Source organism: Periophthalmus magnuspinnatus, chromosome 6 (assembly GCF_009829125.3).
Source record: "Periophthalmus magnuspinnatus isolate fPerMag1 chromosome 6, fPerMag1.2.pri, whole genome shotgun sequence".
NCBI classification, from domain to species: Eukaryota; Metazoa; Chordata; class Actinopteri; order Gobiiformes; family Gobiidae; genus Periophthalmus; species Periophthalmus magnuspinnatus.
The window spans coordinates 17865569-17885379 of record NC_047131.1 but is presented as its reverse complement, the minus strand read 5'-3'; the positions used below and the strand labels follow the sequence as shown (position 1 = coordinate 17885379).

At 37.9% G+C, this 19811-nt stretch overlaps 1 protein-coding gene across 1 annotated transcript in view; it reads left to right on the top strand.

The window, feature by feature from the left end:
• The window catches only part of cadps2 (Ca++-dependent secretion activator 2), a 244053-nt gene that overhangs the window by 105602 nt on the left and 118640 nt on the right, over nt 1–19811 (top strand). The window contains exon 3 of the mRNA XM_055222491.1: nt 4049–4381. Coding sequence (XP_055078466.1) covers nt 4049–4381 — 333 coding nt within the window. The remainder of the gene's footprint in view (nt 1–4048; nt 4382–19811) is intronic.

Sequence of the window (19811 nt, the reverse complement as noted above, 5' to 3'; positions counted from 1 at the left end):
CCTCCTCACTTCTCTGAGTGACATCACAGTAAACTTGACTCATTGTGCTCAATATCTCAATTTTGGTGATTCCTGCTAGTACTTCCTCTACGTCATCTGTCACATTGTCATTTTAGCATTTGAACAAATCGACAAAGGCTCCACTGCATGTGGTAGACTGTTGAAAAAGCGGCCAGTTGCATGTCAGTATTGGGTTATTTATAGCAAGTGACTTAGAGAGCGAATATATGGACAATATATGGCAAAATGATCAATGGTGTAAGCTTATGCTGTACTCAAATTGAAAATGAGTGATTTATACTTATACTGTGTTCCAGATGCAATCTCTGATTTAAACAAGTTCTGGTACTAAAATTTTAAGAAAATACAGATCCAGTGAAGTACATTTAGTAACCTGGGCATTGTTGTTGCTTTTCCAGTTTGGTTTTTGGTTTATGGTCAGGCTTTTGGCTTTCACTGAACACTGCATAAAAGACACATTAAAACCAGCACTATTTGAAAATGAACCTGGGCCAGGACTAAACCAGGACTAGGTCAAGACCGATTTCTGTAGGATTAATCAGAAAACTGGTGTTCACAAAAATGGTAGACTGCAAAAGGTAAACAAGTACTGTACATAAGCTATATTGCTATCAAATGTATGGAAATAAGTTAAAATGTAAAAATAAATTTGATTTTTTTTTTTTTTTTTTAATCAGGTTTTCCAGAGCAATTAAAAAGCCATACCGGAATTTACTATTACAATTACAATTACAATTTGATCAATTTTCCTTAGCATGAACTTGTTTGTCTCAAGTAGCTGCTGTCTTCTTAGCGACATCATTATTTTCATCTCAGACTGTGCAGTGAGATCCATCTGCAGTCCATTTGAGTTTGGGTGCAAAACCAATCAGCCATTTTGAAAACCGTAATCATTGTGCCATGCAAAAATAATGTGCTCCTTTGAAATGAGCTGTCGGTTCCTCCATTAGTCCATCTTCACTCCTGTCCTTCTTATTGAATAATTACTGTTTTAGCCTGCACTGATGGACCAAACAAACAACACGGCTCAGATCATGACTGAATTTACAATATATCTGTCCGGTCATGTTGGTATAGATTTATAAAGGGTAGGAGCACTCGGCACGGCAGTGGGAACATTTGGATATTACGTCAGTAGAGAAGTAGGTATCTGTCTGACATCTCAGTACATGCGTGTTTGTAGTTCATTGTTATAAATGAATGAGACAGTGAATGCTAAAATGTTTGGCTGAAAGAATAAATGCACTTTGATGACTATTTGCACTGGGTAATTCAAAGAAGACATATTGTGCTTGTGTCTGCTATATAGTTATAATCTATGACACATTTGCACATTTTTAAATCACAATATTCATCTAAAACAACTTTATAAACTGACTGACTTCTGCGTTTGAAAACTGCAGTGCCCAATGTGAGCTGTCATCGCTGTAATGGACAAACACATGTGATTCTTTAGACACTTCAGATCCTGCACTGTTACGATTGTCACTGCTGATGCACTCACTTATATCTGTATTTGGCTTCTCTGTATAAAAGTCCAGTTTGCGAGCTCTCCACTCTGGGAACAACAAAGCGCCGTGCAGCTGTCGGCACCTCCTATGGATAGCTAAAGATCACACTAGCGGAGAGCAGATTTATCTTTTTTTTTTTTTTTTTGTTTGTACCAAAGTAACTGCACAATGCTACCGAATCCTGCTTGTGTCACTGGTTAAGAAAATAAAATTGAAGAATGAGTGGATGCAGGTGGTGGGGGTGAAAATGGGGATTGACCGGAGCAGTGACGTCTTGAATACAGGAGTACAAAGATTACTCACACATGCATGAATCAAACTAAATACAATTTCCATAGGGTACATGAGAAAGGAAACAACTATAACATGGTTAAAAGCTCTAAAAATTCAATTTAAGAAACATAATGTAAACAACGACTGCTTTTGTGAACCTGCCAACCCTGTATTTCAAGCCTCATTATAATAGTATATACTTGTAATTGCTGTCTCTTACTATTGCAATATCATAAAAATCACAGTGAGATTTTCCCAAAATAGTTGTAGATGTCAGCCTGTTGGTCTCCTCTGTCTGTTCTCATTACACGCTCTAGTTCTGTTTCACACATGTTACAAAGTCTCACATCAACAACGCTGTTTCAGTTTCATACACGTGTTTCATTTGAGACCTGTGACTTTTGAATTCAGCATGCCCGATCCTCTAGAGACGGTCACGCACAGTTCAGAACATTTTATTCTCCCTTTTCGTCCTCTGTCCAAAAGCTTTTAGTTTTTAGGAAATCCATTTTTTCTTTCATTAAAAAGGCCAATGATTTATTTGATTGTCTTTTAGCTACTGCCTTCCATGATTTGGTTACCCTTTATTTGAAGGCTACATTACCATGTGCCAGTATAATGCCAGTATTAAAGCTTCCATCTGTAAGTTCATTTGATTTTTTTAGTTATCAGTATATGGCAGATGTGAAACCTGTCCCCCACTCATCTGGTTTTTGTTCAGACTCACCTGTGCTCTCTGGTCTTCTTCTGTCAGGCCAAAGCTGGCACACTATCAGACAGGAGTAAAGTAGAGAGCATATAGTGGAAACTTAAATCCATTAACTTGTTCCTAGCTCTCTCAAACCTCTTGGCACAGAGGATTTGGTGAATAGATTGGGCCAATATAGTGTATAGCGTCCTCTGCATGCAGCTGTCACTGCTACCACTGCAGCTAATGCCCAGAGCATCTTAAACACAGACTGAGGAGGCTCTAAAACAGCTGAAAACATTAGAATAGACGGGGCCAGTATTTGTTTCACCTCTGCGATGTCCTCACGGTGCCTTAAGACTGAAAACCAAACTTGTTTGCATATGTTAAGTAGGAATGTGTTTCAGGTTGGCTTCTCATCTTTTTACAGGCCTCAAACATAAATAACATGGTGAAAAAACACTGCCTTTTGAAGGAGTGAGATTAAACATCACCTAATGTCTGTCACTATGTTCTGAAGCTGCTGTGCTGTGAAGGAGTTTAACACATTATTTGCAGTAATATATCAAATTATTAGGCTTTTTTAAATGGCTTTTTTAGTATCTGGTAATGATTTTATTCAACTGGGGCTAAATTCTTCATGGAACACTTATTATTTATAAAAGCACAGACTAAATTATGCAGGTAAAATAATAAAAAATTTGAAGATTAATATGAGACGAGATTGAATTGGTATCAGAAATTGCAAATTTAAAAAAGTCTGATCGGGAGGCAAAAAAACTGGATCCCTAGTATTCATGTATGAATTCATCTGGTCACTAGCACAGCTTTGCACAACCAATCAGCGCTCATCCCAAAGCATCACTCACATGACTCACAGTTTTGTCATGAAGTTGTCCTTTTACAATAAAATAATTAATTGTAGCTTTAATATAGACATGTTTTTGTGTCATCTAGCTTTAGAGGTACTTAATACAGACCCATTACACCAGCCTCTCACTGACCTTCATCAGTGGGGAATCCCGGTAATCCTTCCTCTGCGTCATAGGTCCCCGTAATAGACTAGACATCTGAAAAACATCAATAAAACGCATTAACAGATCCACAGCATGTCTTAGAGTGTTACATGTTAAGTGTCTGCCTCATAGTTGTATTGGTGTATTGATGGGAGTAAACAGAGAGAGAGATGGGCTGATAACGCTGTTTTTTTAAAGCTATACATTCAGTTTTCTAAATCTTTACTGAACTTGTTCTGATCATTTCTGTGCTCAGATTTGTCCCAGTTATTCAGCATAGGAGATTTGGCATTAGCAGGCTTTGTTCATACCTACATTTCAGTACTACAGCAGATATGGGTCCAGTACCACAGTTTCAGTTTATCAAATAGCCTTCTCGTTTGAATTTTTCTAGCAGACAAAATGTATTATATGAGTTGCTGCCATCTGGAAAGCATGGAAGATGAATAAACTCCTGTTAAACATTTTCCTATAGCAATTAAAAAGTTGATAGTAACAGAAGATTTAGTTTATTTTTCCCTGTTTTGTCTTGTGCGCAGGGGTTCTTGAAGAGCGAGCGCGTGTCCAGGATGGTCCAAAGTGGCGGTTGTTCGGCCAGTGACTTCAGGGAGGTTTTTAAGAAGAACATTGAACGCCGTGTCCGCAGCCTGCCGGAGATCGACGGCTTGAGCAAAGAGACGGTGTTGAGCTCCTGGATCGCCAAGTACGATGCCATCTACAGGGGGGACGAGGAGCTGCGGCGGGGGTCTCAGAGGGCTCATCTCAGTGCGGTGTCGGAGCTCATCCTCAGTAAAGAACAGCTCTACGAGATGTTTCAGCAAATCCTCGGCATCAGGAAGTTTGAACACCAACTGCTGTACAACGCCTGCCAGGTGAGCCACTGTTGAGCGTGTTTACCTGAGGCGGAGAATGGAGAAGCTAATGTCGTGAATGCTCCGCTCAACAACACAATAATTAACAGCTAATAATTATTTAGCAATTTTTTTTTGTTTAATGGAAAAATAATCAGCTAGTAATGTGCTGGTATATTCAAACTCAGATTTTCAACAGAATCAAAACCAGCTTCACGTGCATTTGCCTGGCATGTTCCACAGTATGGTTTTATACTTATTTATCTCCATGGAGACAGCAGCTGATGCAACAGGCTATGTTACAGGTCAAATCTGTGGAGAGGAGACCACGCTTACTGCAAGAATTTAGGTATTTTTTGGCAGTTAAAATACTTGACATGGAATAAATGCAAAATAGGTATTTTTAATGCTATACTGTGGGACGTTACAGACAAAGCAACAACCTATATCCACACAGAGGTAGGTGGTGGACGCCCCCAACAGAAAAGCTACATAAAGTGTGTGTAAATCTAACTGTAGTTTATAGCACTCACAAACCTACAGGTGCAGTGATAATATTCACATGGGGATTTAAATTTTTTTTTTTTTACGGTAAAGGGTAAATTCTAGCACTGCTTATGGGTCTTACTTCCAGGTTAGTGTTATATAAAATACAGCAGTCTGCTTTCATCATACTGTGCTGCTTTTACTCTTTGGAGGAAAAGCAACATTTACGTATTTACAAGAAAAAGCTGGGACACCCAGCCTTAATAGAATCTGATGTATTTCAAGAAAAAACACAAAATGTATTATTTTGTTATTTTTGATTTCATGAGTATACAGTTCACCAAATATGATGGTAAGTTGTTTTAGCACTACACTAAGTTTTGAAGAAAATATTAAGATAATTAACCAACAGTATATAATAAAAGGACTTTGTATGTTTAGGCTTGATCAGGAGTACCTTTTTTCCCTTTTATGCATTGGAAGTGTCTGGGGAGGGGGAAGTTACATCATGTTAGCTTAGCCTGTTCCCTCTGTGATCCAGCCCTTGATTAGCAGTATAACATGGATTAGATAGTTAGAACCTTAGATAAACCTCTTAATTATGTTTCTAGTTTAACGTTTTCTTGGCCTCAAAATGGACAGTAAAAGCCTTGTATCATCTTTGATTATGTAAACTGTGTCTTTTGGTTTCATAACTGCTTTTTCCTGAGGCTCAGCGGTTAATGTAATTTGATTGGCACCTCCTGTTAACTTGATCTCTCAAAGAGACGTTGTGTGGCATCAGAAGGCTCCATCTGTGCCCACACCGAGGCATTTTAATTTGTACTGTTTACTTTCAGATATGTGAGCAGTGAAATCCAATGGTGGACGTGTGTTATGTGCCCAACAGGGATGTGCATGTAACAAAAGTCATACAACATCAATAGAAACATGTCTCAAAAAGGGAGTGGGAAGAAGTGTAAATGTATTAAATCCCACCCCTTTTCTCTCTATCAAATTACTGATATGATCATCCAGCAACAATTATGTCTCCACTATATCTTGGGTCACCTTGATTTACATAATGTACATTATTAAAAATGTTGAAGTAAAGATATTATGTAGGAAAATATGTCTCCTGTATATGACCTAGCCTTTAATACCACTATGGACATCAGTCAATATTAGTGTAGTCCCCAGGGACCCAAGTACTACCAAGACACTGGTAGAACATACAAAATACACTCTAGCAACAGTGGCTTATGTTATTGATCAACCTTGATTTTTGATTCAATCTTTTTCCACCTTATTGAAATCATAGACAGGTGGACCTCAGGCATAAAGACCAGGGTGTCAGGGTCACTACAGTTTTTGGGGGTTTTTTTGTTTTGTTTTTTATTTTAAGTTGATTGGACCAATAATCCTGGACAAAGCCACATTTAAAGTTTGGAATGAGTTTGTACAATATATAAAGCCTAAAAGCATGCGTGCATTACCACTAATGGCAGAAATGTGTGCGATGTCCGTGCACTAAATGAGGTCTTAAGTTTCACTCAGAAATGGTGAGAAAATAGTCGTTTAAGCTGCGGGCCTGACTCAGAGCTTTCAGTTAAACAAGAAAGTGGTCACTGATCTTCAGCACCACACCACTTATTGCCTCAGGATTGGCTGTAGACCTGTCCATTAAAATCATCATCAAGGTCAACCGAAGTTTAGATCTCGATCCATCAGTGTTTCAATTTTTGGCACAGCCCCAGTGGTTAGAGAGCTTGGCTGGCTGTAGAATGGCAGCCTCGCTTCTGACTGTCTACCCCAAGGCAGCTGTGGCTACGGAGTGAATGAATAATGCAATGACACATGTTTGAATAGGGCAAAAGTATTGATATTGCAACATTGGCTGATGCAACTTCTCCAGGTGACAGATTTTTTTCAGTTTTTAAATGAAAAAGCAGATTTTATTTCCCATTTTCTTTACCAAGTCCTAAAATAGCTTTGATGTAATCTCGGTTTCGAGTATAAAAAACACTATATAATCTAAGTGCATAATTATTATTAACATGTTAAGTACACACAGAAAAGACCTGGGAGTCAATTCTACCACCCTCTTATTGTGAGGAAAGTTAGATATCAGCTGTCAGTACAGTCCAGGAAGCAGCGTTAACTGATTGATCCAAATGGTAAAGTTGAATTCTGCTTTAAAATTGACAAGGTGTAAAGTACATAAACACCAAGTCTACACAACTGAGACATAAAACATGTATAAAGTTTATTAGAAGTGTTGTTAACCCTATTCAAATGTGCAAATGAATCAGCTGTCTATTTCCACAACCTTCCCTTTTCCCTTGTCATTTTTATTGCATATTTTCATAAACTACACATAAACCAATTGTGTTTATGATGCAATATGGCGTAATATGTCTCTCATTCGTTTCGCGTTACATCAAAACTAGATGAGATTTTGATAAACAGACATATGTATAATTCCATCTGTTATCTTTAACCTTGAGCAGTGGTGTAGGTGGACCCAAACTTTTGAACTGACACCTTTACTCCATCAGTAAACATCACACTATAGCCAGCAGCCTTTTCCACAGTGACAGGGAGATTTGCTAAGCGCACCGAATGCAGCCGCTCTGAATGCAGATAAATAAGCGGATATGATTAAAGCTTTAAATCAACGCTAGGGTCATGTCGCGTCACTCATGAATGTTTAATATAGGTATAAACTCTGATGTGGTCCACACTGAATTCCTGTCAAAGTACCAGGCAAAGAGGGTCAATACATTTAAATCTCTGTGCAAAAAGGCTTCAGGGTAGATATGCTTGTTGCATTGCTGGTCTTGGGGATAAATGTTTGTTTATGGTATAAATTAATCAATAAATGATCAAATGGATCTGTCTGTAGAAGGTGTTTGAAAAATTATGCAATACATTATACAGACTGCATTATTTTTTTCAATATAAGGCATTGCAGACGCTGAAATCCATAATGCAGGACTAAGACAAAGACAAACCGGAATTAAATCAGGTCTAAACCAAACCCTGTTCCATGTTTAAACAACTGTTATAGTATTGCACTTTGTTATCAGAAAAAATAACTAAGATCTAACAGAGAATATTGTGGATGAGCAGGGCCGTCCACTGAAATTTGTCCAGGGTGAGCACTCTCACATGGGCTCCCCCTCTAATACAAATTAATAGGAAAAAAGCCCCATCTGGGTCCCTAAAACCCGGGTTTCGCTCCCGTAGACTCCCCTGTGGATAAGGGGGTTTTTTTCTACACATTCTGGTGATACAATGATGATTATCTTGTTGTTATGTTGGCGATTATCACAATTATACAAAATGTCCCACAATCGATTATTGTCGACCCCATGATAAACGATATTACTGTTCATTGTACCATCCTTAGTCTAAAGCAGGTCTAAACAAAGTCTAAACAAGAATGTCTGAATGAAAAAAGACTCAGTTAATTCATGACCCCTTGTCTATGTTATGTATAAGCTAGCGAAGTCAGGAATAATGGTACCTTTGATCATCTTTGATTCTATTGCATATCGTAATGAACATAAAATACTTCTATTGGTATGAAGTGTAGAATCTGATCCAGAAAAAAAAAAAAATATATATATATATATATATATACACACACACACACACACACATATACATACACACACACTAGATTGGAATTGGATATCTGTCAGGGAGGGTTCACTTTTTATTCCATGTCATAAAGTTTGCATTACTTATTACTATTATATATTTAATATGTTAATTGAGTTGAAATCAAATAACTACTGTGGCTTTAGATCAGCACAGTAAAGCCATATCCCCACAGACTTTAGTCATATCACCTGCACTACTCCTGTCTGTTCTGTGAGACAGTCGGGTTTACTCCGTCTTAAAGGTCAATGTTAAAGGTTGTCCATGGATCATTATGGGATGGACGTGCAGTTGCGCATGAACTAAATGCATGGATTTTCTGCTCATGTTTTATACAAGACAGGCTTATGCTATGTTCAGTTATTGTCTCTATTGGAGTCTTTAATAGCATGGCTGGAGCACACCAATATGCAGGTTTAGTCATGAATAAAATACAGCCTTAACCAGTTCATCTCAATATCTCAATGCTTTTTAACCATCAAAACTTCCAAATACAACTTACTATTACATTAACTAGATTATTCAACATTGTTAAAGATGCACTATGTCCTATTTCAGCTGCTACTTTTCTCCGTGGGGATGTAACTGTGGAATGTATGTTATTAAAAAAAATAATAAACATGCTTGAAAAATGCATCCACTGTGAGCAGGGTCGCCTCTCCTCAGATCTAAACTATAACTTGGTCTGCTTGTCTCCATGGAGATCATTTTAATGCCATACTTCTATTCCAGATGCAGCAGTAACAATTCAGTAGAGAGAGACGCAAGTGTTGGACCCTCCAACAGAAAAATGACATAGCGACCCTTAATTTAAAAATGAATATACTGTCGCACATTAAACTTTGTTCTCCATACTTGACCTTCAATATCGCTTGGGAAACCTGTCAGGAGCTGTGGGCAACTGCTTCTAAGGTCCCATTTCTAGATCTTGTGCTAGGTTTGATCAAGAGTACCTACCTGGATATCTGTTCAGGTTATTTTGATGGGTGACTTGAAAGAGCATACTTTTACCATTGCAAGATGTAAACTCAGTGCCTTAGCTGAGGTCTAGTCTGTTCTGTAGTTGTTTCAAGTGTTGCTGTTTCTTCTATTTTATGTATTAAAACATTTCTCTCAGCTCAAAGCCTGTCTCAGACGTTGTCACATTGTCCATTATATAACTGTCTGAAGCTTCCCTTGTTGACCTTGTGTTGCCAGATAATAGGCGTATCATTGGTCATCCCTCACAGTTTGTACGTCCTCTTTGCTGCCGCTGAGTAATGGCCTCCAAATGTCTCGTCAGCTCGTGTCATTGTGAAGATGTCCGTCACGTTAGCAACCGTTATTATCATCTGGGGTTATATATGTGCAATCCCTCAATCCTCCAGTCCATAGTGGTCCATGGGCATGTACTAGTCTGTGTCTCATACTTGTTCTGATACAGCTCAAGGTCATTCTAAAACTATTCAGGAAAGGTTCATTTCTGTCCTTTGACTGTGACTTTTCCCTTCCAACTATTAATATGAAATTGCAACACTATAGATCACTGCATACTTATCACTTACCTGGCCAGCCAAGACCACACCATATTACAGTATTTTATGAAGATGTGACATGTTAAACACTGCAAAAACCTCATAGACATTACATTAGAGCGGAAATGACCACACTCTGACCAGAAGTAGCCAGCTGCCGTGGTACTCAGAGTCAAAACAGACATGGCGGCTAGTAAAAAGGAAGTGAAAAAAAAAAAAATCTAAATCTGAGGTTACAAAAGTTGCAGTTGTCCCTCACTATATCACGGTTCATCTTTCGTGGCCTCGCTGTTACGCGGATTTTTTTGTGCAATTTTGTATGCTTTTCTTACAGTGTATGAATGTGTATTGTGTTCTGCGTCCTGATTGGCTAAAGGATTGTAGACCATTGTTAATTAGTCTCCTCCGTGCCGTGTCTCCTGTACAGTGCAGAATGCGTTCAGCTTGACAAATTAACATAAATGTTTGATCGCAGTGTGACTCTGAAGTGCTGTATGTTTGCAAGTTTTCTTCCCGACAAAACCCACAATGTCGATGAAATATTCTGCACCGACAAAGGCACCTGCGGAGATTTGAATTTTGAGAGTGTTTAAACAAGAGAGAAATGTGAGAAAATATTAATGCCTGTGTGAGAAAAGTGTATAAAGTGTGTGTGTTACAGCCTTAAAACATATATAATAATTGTAAAAAATAAAGCTATACTTCGCAGGTTTCACCTATTGTGGGTTATTTTTAAAACAAAACCCTGTGATAAACAAGAGATCACTGTAGACATTTTGTTCTAAATATTCAAGAGAAGATATTGTCCACATTTAAGAGACGCATGCTACAAATTAGTGGCTATGATTGGATCAACTCCAAAATTGGCACTTGAACTTCCTGCATTCAACAGAAAGTAGGAGGAACTGGCTAATTACACATTTTGAGTTATTCATTCAGTTTATAGCCTGACCAAATGTGTCTGTATTGCAATTAGGGATAAAATCTTATGCCACAAGATCTTGCAAAATAAAATTACCACAAGACTGTGCACACGAGGAGAATAGTCATTTGACATTTTTGGACAAAAATGATTAATGCTAGTGAGATACACCTCTTGAGAAGAAACAGAGATAAAATAAATCAAAAATTAAGAGGCCAAAATTGTTAAGCGCATAGCTCAACTTATGTTTTATAAATAGTCATAATCTTGTGTTGTCTCGTTCTCGTGGACCCAATCTTGTCTTGTCTCATTGGAATTGTGTCCTGTCCTCTCCATAATCATAATCTTTTTGGCCTAGCTCTGTTCTCACTCTGATGGTCATTACCAAGTCCTGCCTTGTAGCTCTAGCCTGTACACACTAGTAATGAATGCCAAAATGAAAATATTATTTATAGATCCTCAACAAAGTAGAGAACTTCAACTTTTCCACCCTGTTTTGGTCAGAGTGCTGCAGACATGGACCTGTAGCTTTTGCCAACAGCAGCATTTGTTTCATCTTTGGCACATGGGTATGAATGAACAGATGGTGCTGCTGTGAATGCATTTCAAAAAACAAACTCCATCTATACTGTCCTTTTTACTGCACCAGGTAGAAATAAAATAATTAAACTAAAACTCAAGTGAAATTGCATGTGCGCCAAAGAAATGTGCACATAACCTGTGTGTTAAATGCCATACTGAGGAACATTTGAGGCAAAGGAATCACATGGAGACACGCAGCAGACCGTACACCTGAACAGCTGCATACTGCACCTTTAAAGCTGGCCTATTATGTCAAATTGACTTTTCAGAGTGTTCAGATTGTTTCCCCTTCTCATTTACCGTCTCAAAATTGTATTTAGCTTGAGTTATGCACGTTTGAGCCATCTTTGTACTCCTGTATTCAAGATGTCATTGCTCCGATCAACACCCTATTTCACCACCACCAGCCCATTGCACTTTACTGACTTTGTTCTCCAGTTGTATTTTCTTAATCGCTGATACACATTGGATTTGGTAGTGTAAAATATATGCTACTCGCTCCGGTGATGCGCCACTATCCATAGGAGATGCCAACAACTTCAAGGCTCTGTATTGTGATGATGTTTACATCGACATCAGCTCCTATTGGGCACTGCAGTTTTTTAACATAGAACGCAGCGGACTTGTTTTGTTTATTGAGTCTGAGATCAATATGTATACATACATTTTCAGTAGACTTGCTTGAAATCCATAGATGTCACATTCACTAAAATCCATTTTCTTCATGGCAAAAGTGACAGATGCAAATTTTTGTTTAATTTGAAAACCACAACACTGATAGTATACTGTAGAGCAGAGGTGTCCGGGGGCCAAATGTGGCCCTCAGATCCAAATGTTATTACCCCTCAGGCCTTCAGTTGAACTGGCCCGATTGACCATAATCAGTACTTTTTACAGCAAATCTAAGTAATCCTACCAATATAACCTCAATAACATCACATTGCATTGTCATACAGACCTAATATTATATTTCAATCCTTATTTAAAGTATGAACTCAAAAATATGTTAAATGCACCAATTTGAATTATCCATTGTCAGCATTAAAATGCCCATATTACTCTATTTTCTGTTCTGTTCTAATGTTGTTTCTTCGTCATAAACATATCTGCAGTTGTATTTTGTTTCATTCACACATGTTTAACTCAAACTCTGCAGATCAAAACACACAGAAAACACTCTGTTCCACCTCCACTGTGTTTTTAAACTCCATACACCTTCACTAGAATCATTTGGATAATTTCAGCCCTGAAGTTGCCAGTCTCTACTCAACAAAATGCACAAGGTAACTGTTAACTTGAAAACTTCATGACATCACAAGGAGGAACAGAGCATTTTGAGCTTCAGAGATGTAGACAGACTAATAATAGTGTTATTCAAACATGTGTAAATGAAACAAAACACAACTCCAGGTATGTTTTTGAGGAGGTAACAGTATTATAACATGACTTAAAGCTCACAAGAGTCAGTTTTACATAAAATTGGACCTTTAAAGTAAACACAATACAGTTCAATATAAGATGAATGGGATCATTAGATTATTTAAAACATTGTGAGAACAGGATATCTGATATATGTGTTATCCTGTTACATATGAATGCCTTTAGTGGAGTTAGGTTGGTAAATTATTGCAGTCACTACATCATTCTCTTGGAGCATTTCTGTAAATTCACTTCAGTTTTTAACCTTGGTTAACATTTGAAGGTGTTATTTTTGGTGGTAGCAGTATTATATAAGTATTTATAGTTCCCGTACATGTGCCAAGGAGGTTTTACAAATTTATTTAGCTTACTAAGTGTGAGAGACCAAGGTGCCACTGGCTAAAGCAGACATGGGGAAACTACAAACATACACATCTACAAACAAACTACACACATACACATCCTGGCCCGTGTGTCAAAAAGTTTGCCCACCCCTGATGTAGAGGTTATTCCGCCCACCTCCATATAACCCATAATGTTTTTTGTATTGTTCATTTAGATAATATGGAGTCTGTCTTCTCTCCTGTCAGCATTAGTGCAGATAACGTCTCTCTGTGGGCTCAAATGGACATCTCAGCTGAGTAACTGGCTTTTAACATACCCCATATACAACATTAAAACTATTTAGAACTGCGTTTTGCTGCTGTCAGCCTCCTTAAAATGCTTTTACGTGTCTCCTGCATTGTAATCAAAATCCAAACCTTTATATTGGTTACTAGTGACACCTCCCATTAACTATGCTATCATTGCAGCTATACATTCATTAATACACATTTTCACTGCAGTGTCAGCTAATGTAGGTGCATCTGGCGATATGTAAACAACTTGATTGGGTTTTAACTGGGATACATTGCTACATGCTAAGTTGTGGTGTCTAGATTAGAATGTTGGTTGAGCTAATCATCTGATAAAGCACTAACACTGGCTGTGGTCATTTATTTTAATACAATCTCACCATAAAGAACTGACATAATTGGTACTACAACAGTTGAGCTGATTTGTGCTTTTAAATAAGTCCTTGCATTTGGATAGTTTAAAATCTGATTACTAAAATATTGATAGTACTTGTTGTGTTATTTTCCCTTTAGTTGCTCTGTACTGAACCTGTTCCTGCACAATGGACTCTGCGGCTATAATTGCTCTGTTATGCTTATTGCTAATCGTTACAAAGCTAATGATAACAAAAGAAATAAAATCTAATTTCTCTCACCTCAGATCAACAGTTAGTGCTTTGCTCATTGATTCTGGAGAAATCTGTTTGTATCTTTTTCAGTCCCCATTGATCCTTTTTTTCCTTTTTGTCCTCGTAAGCATCCATATATGTCCACCTGTCAATCACGGCCATCTAAACTCGGGGAAATTCACCGATGAGCAGACTCACATGTTCGTAAAGTATTGAAGATGTGTGTGTCGTCCGGATGTCAGAGAATATTTCCAAATAGGCAAGGCAAGTTTATTTGTATAGCACAGTTCATACACAAAGTAATTCGAAGTGCTTTAGAGAATAAGAAAGACATTAAAATCACAATACAAACCAATCAAAACATAAATAATCATCATAAAATTAACATGAAAAGAGAAGAGTGCAGAATAAAAAGCTTTCAGTCGTATGCACAGCTAAACAGAACCGTTTTGAGCCTGGATTTAAACATTGTCAAAGTGGGGGTCTGTCTCACATCTTCAGGAAGACTGTTCCAGTTTTAGCTTCATAAAATTGAAACTCTGATTCCTCATGTTTAGTCCTGACCCTGGGCACCAGCAGGAGGCCCGTCCCTGAAGTCCTCAGAGTGTGAGATCGTTCATATGGCACTAATATGTCGGAGATGTACTTTGGTGCTGGTCCATGAAGAGACTTGTTCACAAACAGAGCTACTTTAAAGTTTATTTTCTGAGCCACAGGAGCCAGTGCAAAGATCTGAGCACAGGACTTATGTGCTCATACTTCCTGGTTCTAGTCAGGACCCGAGCAGCAGCGTTCTGGATGTACTGCAGCTGTGTTAAGGCTCGTTTGGAGAGGCCAGTGAGCAGGACGTTACAGTAGTCTAACCTACTGGAGAGAAATGCATGGATAAGTCTCTCCAGGTCTGGTTTAGACAGTTTACCTTAGATTTTTACAATTTTTAGATTCATAAAGCTGCAGATGTTATTGATTTGATGTGGCTGTTAAAGTTTAAGTCTGAATAAAGTGCATTATTGATTAAAATCTGAAAATCTGATATTAGTGTTTTGTTATATAAAAATACAATTACGATGCAATAAATATTCTTTATTTAGAAGCCTTGTTTTTAACCCCCGTGTTCTGTTTGTGGCTTATTAAACACATGTCGTACCCAGCAAAAGAACATTCAGTGCTGTTTTTCCTTCCAACCAACTATGTGACAACCACTTATGTGATTATTTTTAAATTATTGTAATTCTTTGTCATCTTTTTAGCCTTTTCTTTAACTTACATGCGTTTGCGGCAGGGCTTTTTGTTAGCGCGAACCTAAATACAGTAACATGGCCATTGTACATATTAAAAAGAGCACATTTACAGGTCTTCTTCCTTTGTAACAGGCAGCCATTTTGAATAATTGCTGAACTACTTCTCTCCTCCCTGATTGTGAGCTCTTTATGGCGCTGATGTCGAAAGTAATTGTTGAATGTCTTTTTCCATCTCTCTCTCATTCATCTGATAATGAGCCTGAGCAGCAGGTTGTTCTGATTCTGAAAATATTCCGCGCAGACCAGACTGTAGAAAGAAGATTATAAAGATCTGTGCATGGACGCGTCACTCAAACTGCCGTTCTCAGGCTAACGACAGACGCGGTCTAAATTTATTGTAATGACGCACAAGAACAACAGTGCAGACCGCTTGTGGGATTTCTTCAGATGGTTGTTTGTTCTATATTGTCAAATGAATTCTGGGTACTTAAAGAAACATAAGACGAGGTAGATCTTAATTGACTTCACTGTGGAGAAATTCACTTGGAAGCTCTTATAGGTCCTGTATTATGCAAAACTGATTCTTGTGCGCTTTAAGCCATGTTGGAATGCTGTTACCACCTCAAAAACATACCGGGAGTGATGTTTTGTTTCATTCACACATGTTTGAGTAGCTTTTTATTATTAGTCTGTCTACATCTCCAACACTTAAAATGTTCTGTTCCACCTTGTGATGTCATGAAGCTGTAGTTTTCATGTCAGCCTAAATATACAGTTTGTGTGTTAAACATGTGTGAATGAAACAAAACACAACTCCAGGTCTGTTTGTGATGAGGAAACTGCGTAATATGTGCCCTTTAATACACATAAAGTGCAGATGGAGATAATAAAAATTGCAGGTATTATTAATATAAGAATAGAAATACAAACACTCTCGATGTCTCTGTCTCTCTTCCTCTCACCCTTTCTTTCTCTCTTTGCCCTCTTCACTCTCTCCATACAATATATCTCCCTCCCTCCATCTCTCTTCTTAGTCCCTCTTTCCTTCTCTCTCTCTTTATTTTGTGCCGCTCTCATTCTCCTTCTCTCTCTACTTCCTCCCCTCTCCCTCTCTCCCTCCTCCCCCTCTTCTTTTCATGGTAGTGGAGCGAGTGCCGTCTCTCTCTTCGGTGCCTCTCCCTCTCTTCCTCCTCCTCTCTCTTCTCTTCCCTCCTCCCCCTCTCTGGTGGAAATGGAAGCTAAATTAAGAGTTTCAATGTGGCAGTTACGACCGGCTCAGCTAGAGACAAGGGAAGTAACAATAAAGCAGATGTTAAGGTTAACTAATTTTGTATTTATTAATTAACAGAAAAAAATAGGCAGTAAAAATAATAACCCAAAAAAAAAAAAAAAAAAAAAGTCCCAAATTTGGTCAGATTTTGTACAGATAATGAATAATATTTGACAAAGAAATGAATTAATTAAAAAAGAAAACTAATAAACAATTCAAGCTTAACTAAATTGGACTCTAACTAATTGCAAACAATTTTTAAAATTATACAAAGTTTCTAATAAAAACAATTACAAAAGTGCAAAAGTGGCTGTAGTTTGCTAAGTAACAACTGAAGAGACACAATTAAACGGGTAGCGAGCCGGCAAAAAAACGATCCAGCTTCACCAACAGACAGGAAGACGAGCTGTTTTAATGGACACATCCCATCAGGTGGACAGCTATGACCAACTAGAGCCTTGGCGTAAGTTGAATCAGCGAATCAGGATCAGGGGCTCAACAACACAATTTGTATGTGCAGAGGCAAAGAACAATACTCGATATTGATTCCGTTACCATGATGACGCACTCTTTCAACAAAAGAATGTGATTTTCAACATGAAATAATAGTACTTTATTTATTATTATATATGCAGTCCCTCAGCCGTCAATGTTTTATAGTGGTCCATGGGTGTGTGTGTCTTATACTTGTTCTGATGGAGCTCAAGATCAACCTAAAGCTATTCAGGAAAGGTTCAAATGAGTATCTAGCTTCGATACTAGTTTTAGTGTCAATTAGCATCTGACTTTTGGCATATATATGTGTGTGTGTGTCTGTGTGTAATAGTTGCACATCCTCTTACAATTGAAAATACCTGTAACCTGTAACAATACCTTGTACAATCTTTTCTGTGGTTCCACTTTTCTCAGGTACAGTTGGCTTCATATCCCGAACCTTGATTACACTGGGTTACAAAAAAAACATTTTTGAAAGTTGTCTGTGTTTTTTCAACTGAATTAGGACCATTTTGCAGCGCTGAATCCAAAAATGATATCCATTTTTCTCAGTCAGGTCAGGTTTTTATGCTAATTTGATTTTGAAAAATCCGATCTTCTGACTAAATTGATTACAATTTTGTGACATTATCAGTTGATTTTCTTTAATATTTCTCATCCAAAAAATGTTTTAGGAGATAAAAAATTGTTTTCTAACAGAATGTATTAATTAAATGTTACGTTATGTTAATTGATAAAGATAAGTACATGTAAACTGGAACGTTATGTTATCATTGTGCAAAATTCAGGACATGAACTTCTGTTTTTATGAACCCCTTGAATGCTCAGCAGCAGGGATGTCTCTCTTCAGAGTCCAACAGTAATCAGCCATCATGACTGCATCCCAGCGCCCCCGATACCTGGTCTCCATCTCTTTTATGTCCTGATGGAATCTCTCCACCTGCTCATCACTCAGTGATCCCAGATTCTCAGGAAACCTGAACATTTAGCTCCTTTTGGGAAAAAGGATGTGGAGCATCATCATTAAAACCACACTGGAGGAATCTTTGTCACTGATGTCAGGAACTTCTACACAGACAGGTACTGGAATTTCATCACAGTGAGCTACAGGACGACGTGCTGATTCACGGTCAGGATACTTGAGGCTGCTTCAGTTCTTTCTGTTGATCCCAGTCACATCAATAGCCCAGAAGTAGCTATTGATGTCGGCTCCCTCCAAACCATGGGAATTCCAAACTTCAGACAAGTCTTCTTGCCTTTAGCCCACTGACGCAGATACTCGGTGCATGACTTGAATACCATGTGTGGTGTCCAAGCTTCATCTTGGTCACCAAGTTTAATACCAAAATAAGCATGGTAAGCACGCTTTATGAAACTTGTGACTTGATTCCTGTTAGGAACATTGGTGTATTCACTGCAGATGTAGCAGAATATGTCAGGCTTATTTTTGCAAGATCTTCTAGTCGAAGCCATTTCATTCACTTGTAATATAAAAAAAACAACAATTAGTCATAAGTTGGCACATGCAAAATCTTCAGAATTTGTTTTATAGCGAGAAATATGACAGAAATTTGCATCATATGACATGAAAATACTCATACATGTAAACAAAATCGTCCAAAAACAAATATGTAGCTTAGTTCAGAACGTTGACCTGATTGAGCAAAACCAATGTGATTTTTGGATTCAGCACATCAAAATTATCCTAAATCAGCTAAAAAATCTTAGACAATAAATTTAGTGTTGACCAGTGTTATTAACTGCTCCTTGTCACAACCGGTTGTCATAGAAATGTTACAGAATTAGAAAACGCAGCCACCAAAAGCACATAAAAGCAGTCATGGTAACAAAGCCAGAGCGCCGCCATCGCCCAGTCTCCTCCTCCCTCGGGCTGGTAATTTTAGTTCCCGCTGTCAGTCCGGGGGTGTGACAGGAATAAAGTCCTTTTCATCTTCAAACCTCAGACAAAAACTGGACTAAAATTGCACCTGCAGGATCACTGAGAGTCATAATCATGTCGAAGTATTGGTCACAAGGAAGTCAATTGATATCATAATGTTAAAGAGGGGGTTTTATTCAAAAATGTTGGTTTTTTTTAAGCTTTTATGATGTTATAATGTTGTTCCCTCATCAAAAACATGCATAAATTGGTTTTATATGTCAACCATGTGTGCTTGTGCCCTATTCGAACCCTTCTTATGATTTAATATAAGATTCTGTGCAACGCTCCACCCATAAACCTACATCACCCACGCTCCCACTTGACTATTCTCCATAAATATACAGAAATATGATATAAACTGTACACAGCAACTTGACAAACCTGGTGTAATGTGCAGTAGCTTCATTAGAGGGATTTGTGTCGACTGTGTTGTGATGGTGCTCTGAATGGAGGAGTGTTTTAGCATGGAGAGCAAAGGGAGGGGAGACTCGGATCATCAAAACTTATAAAACCTGCTAATACATTGTTTTTTTGGTGAATACAGCATCTTTAAAACAACAAAAGGTAACATGGTGATATAAATATGTTGTTTCCCCTCTCTTTAACTTGATTAAAAAGCCTGTAACAAAAATGTAGAGTCTGTAATCTATAAATTTTACATGACATCTACTCAGGTATTAACTAATAAGAAA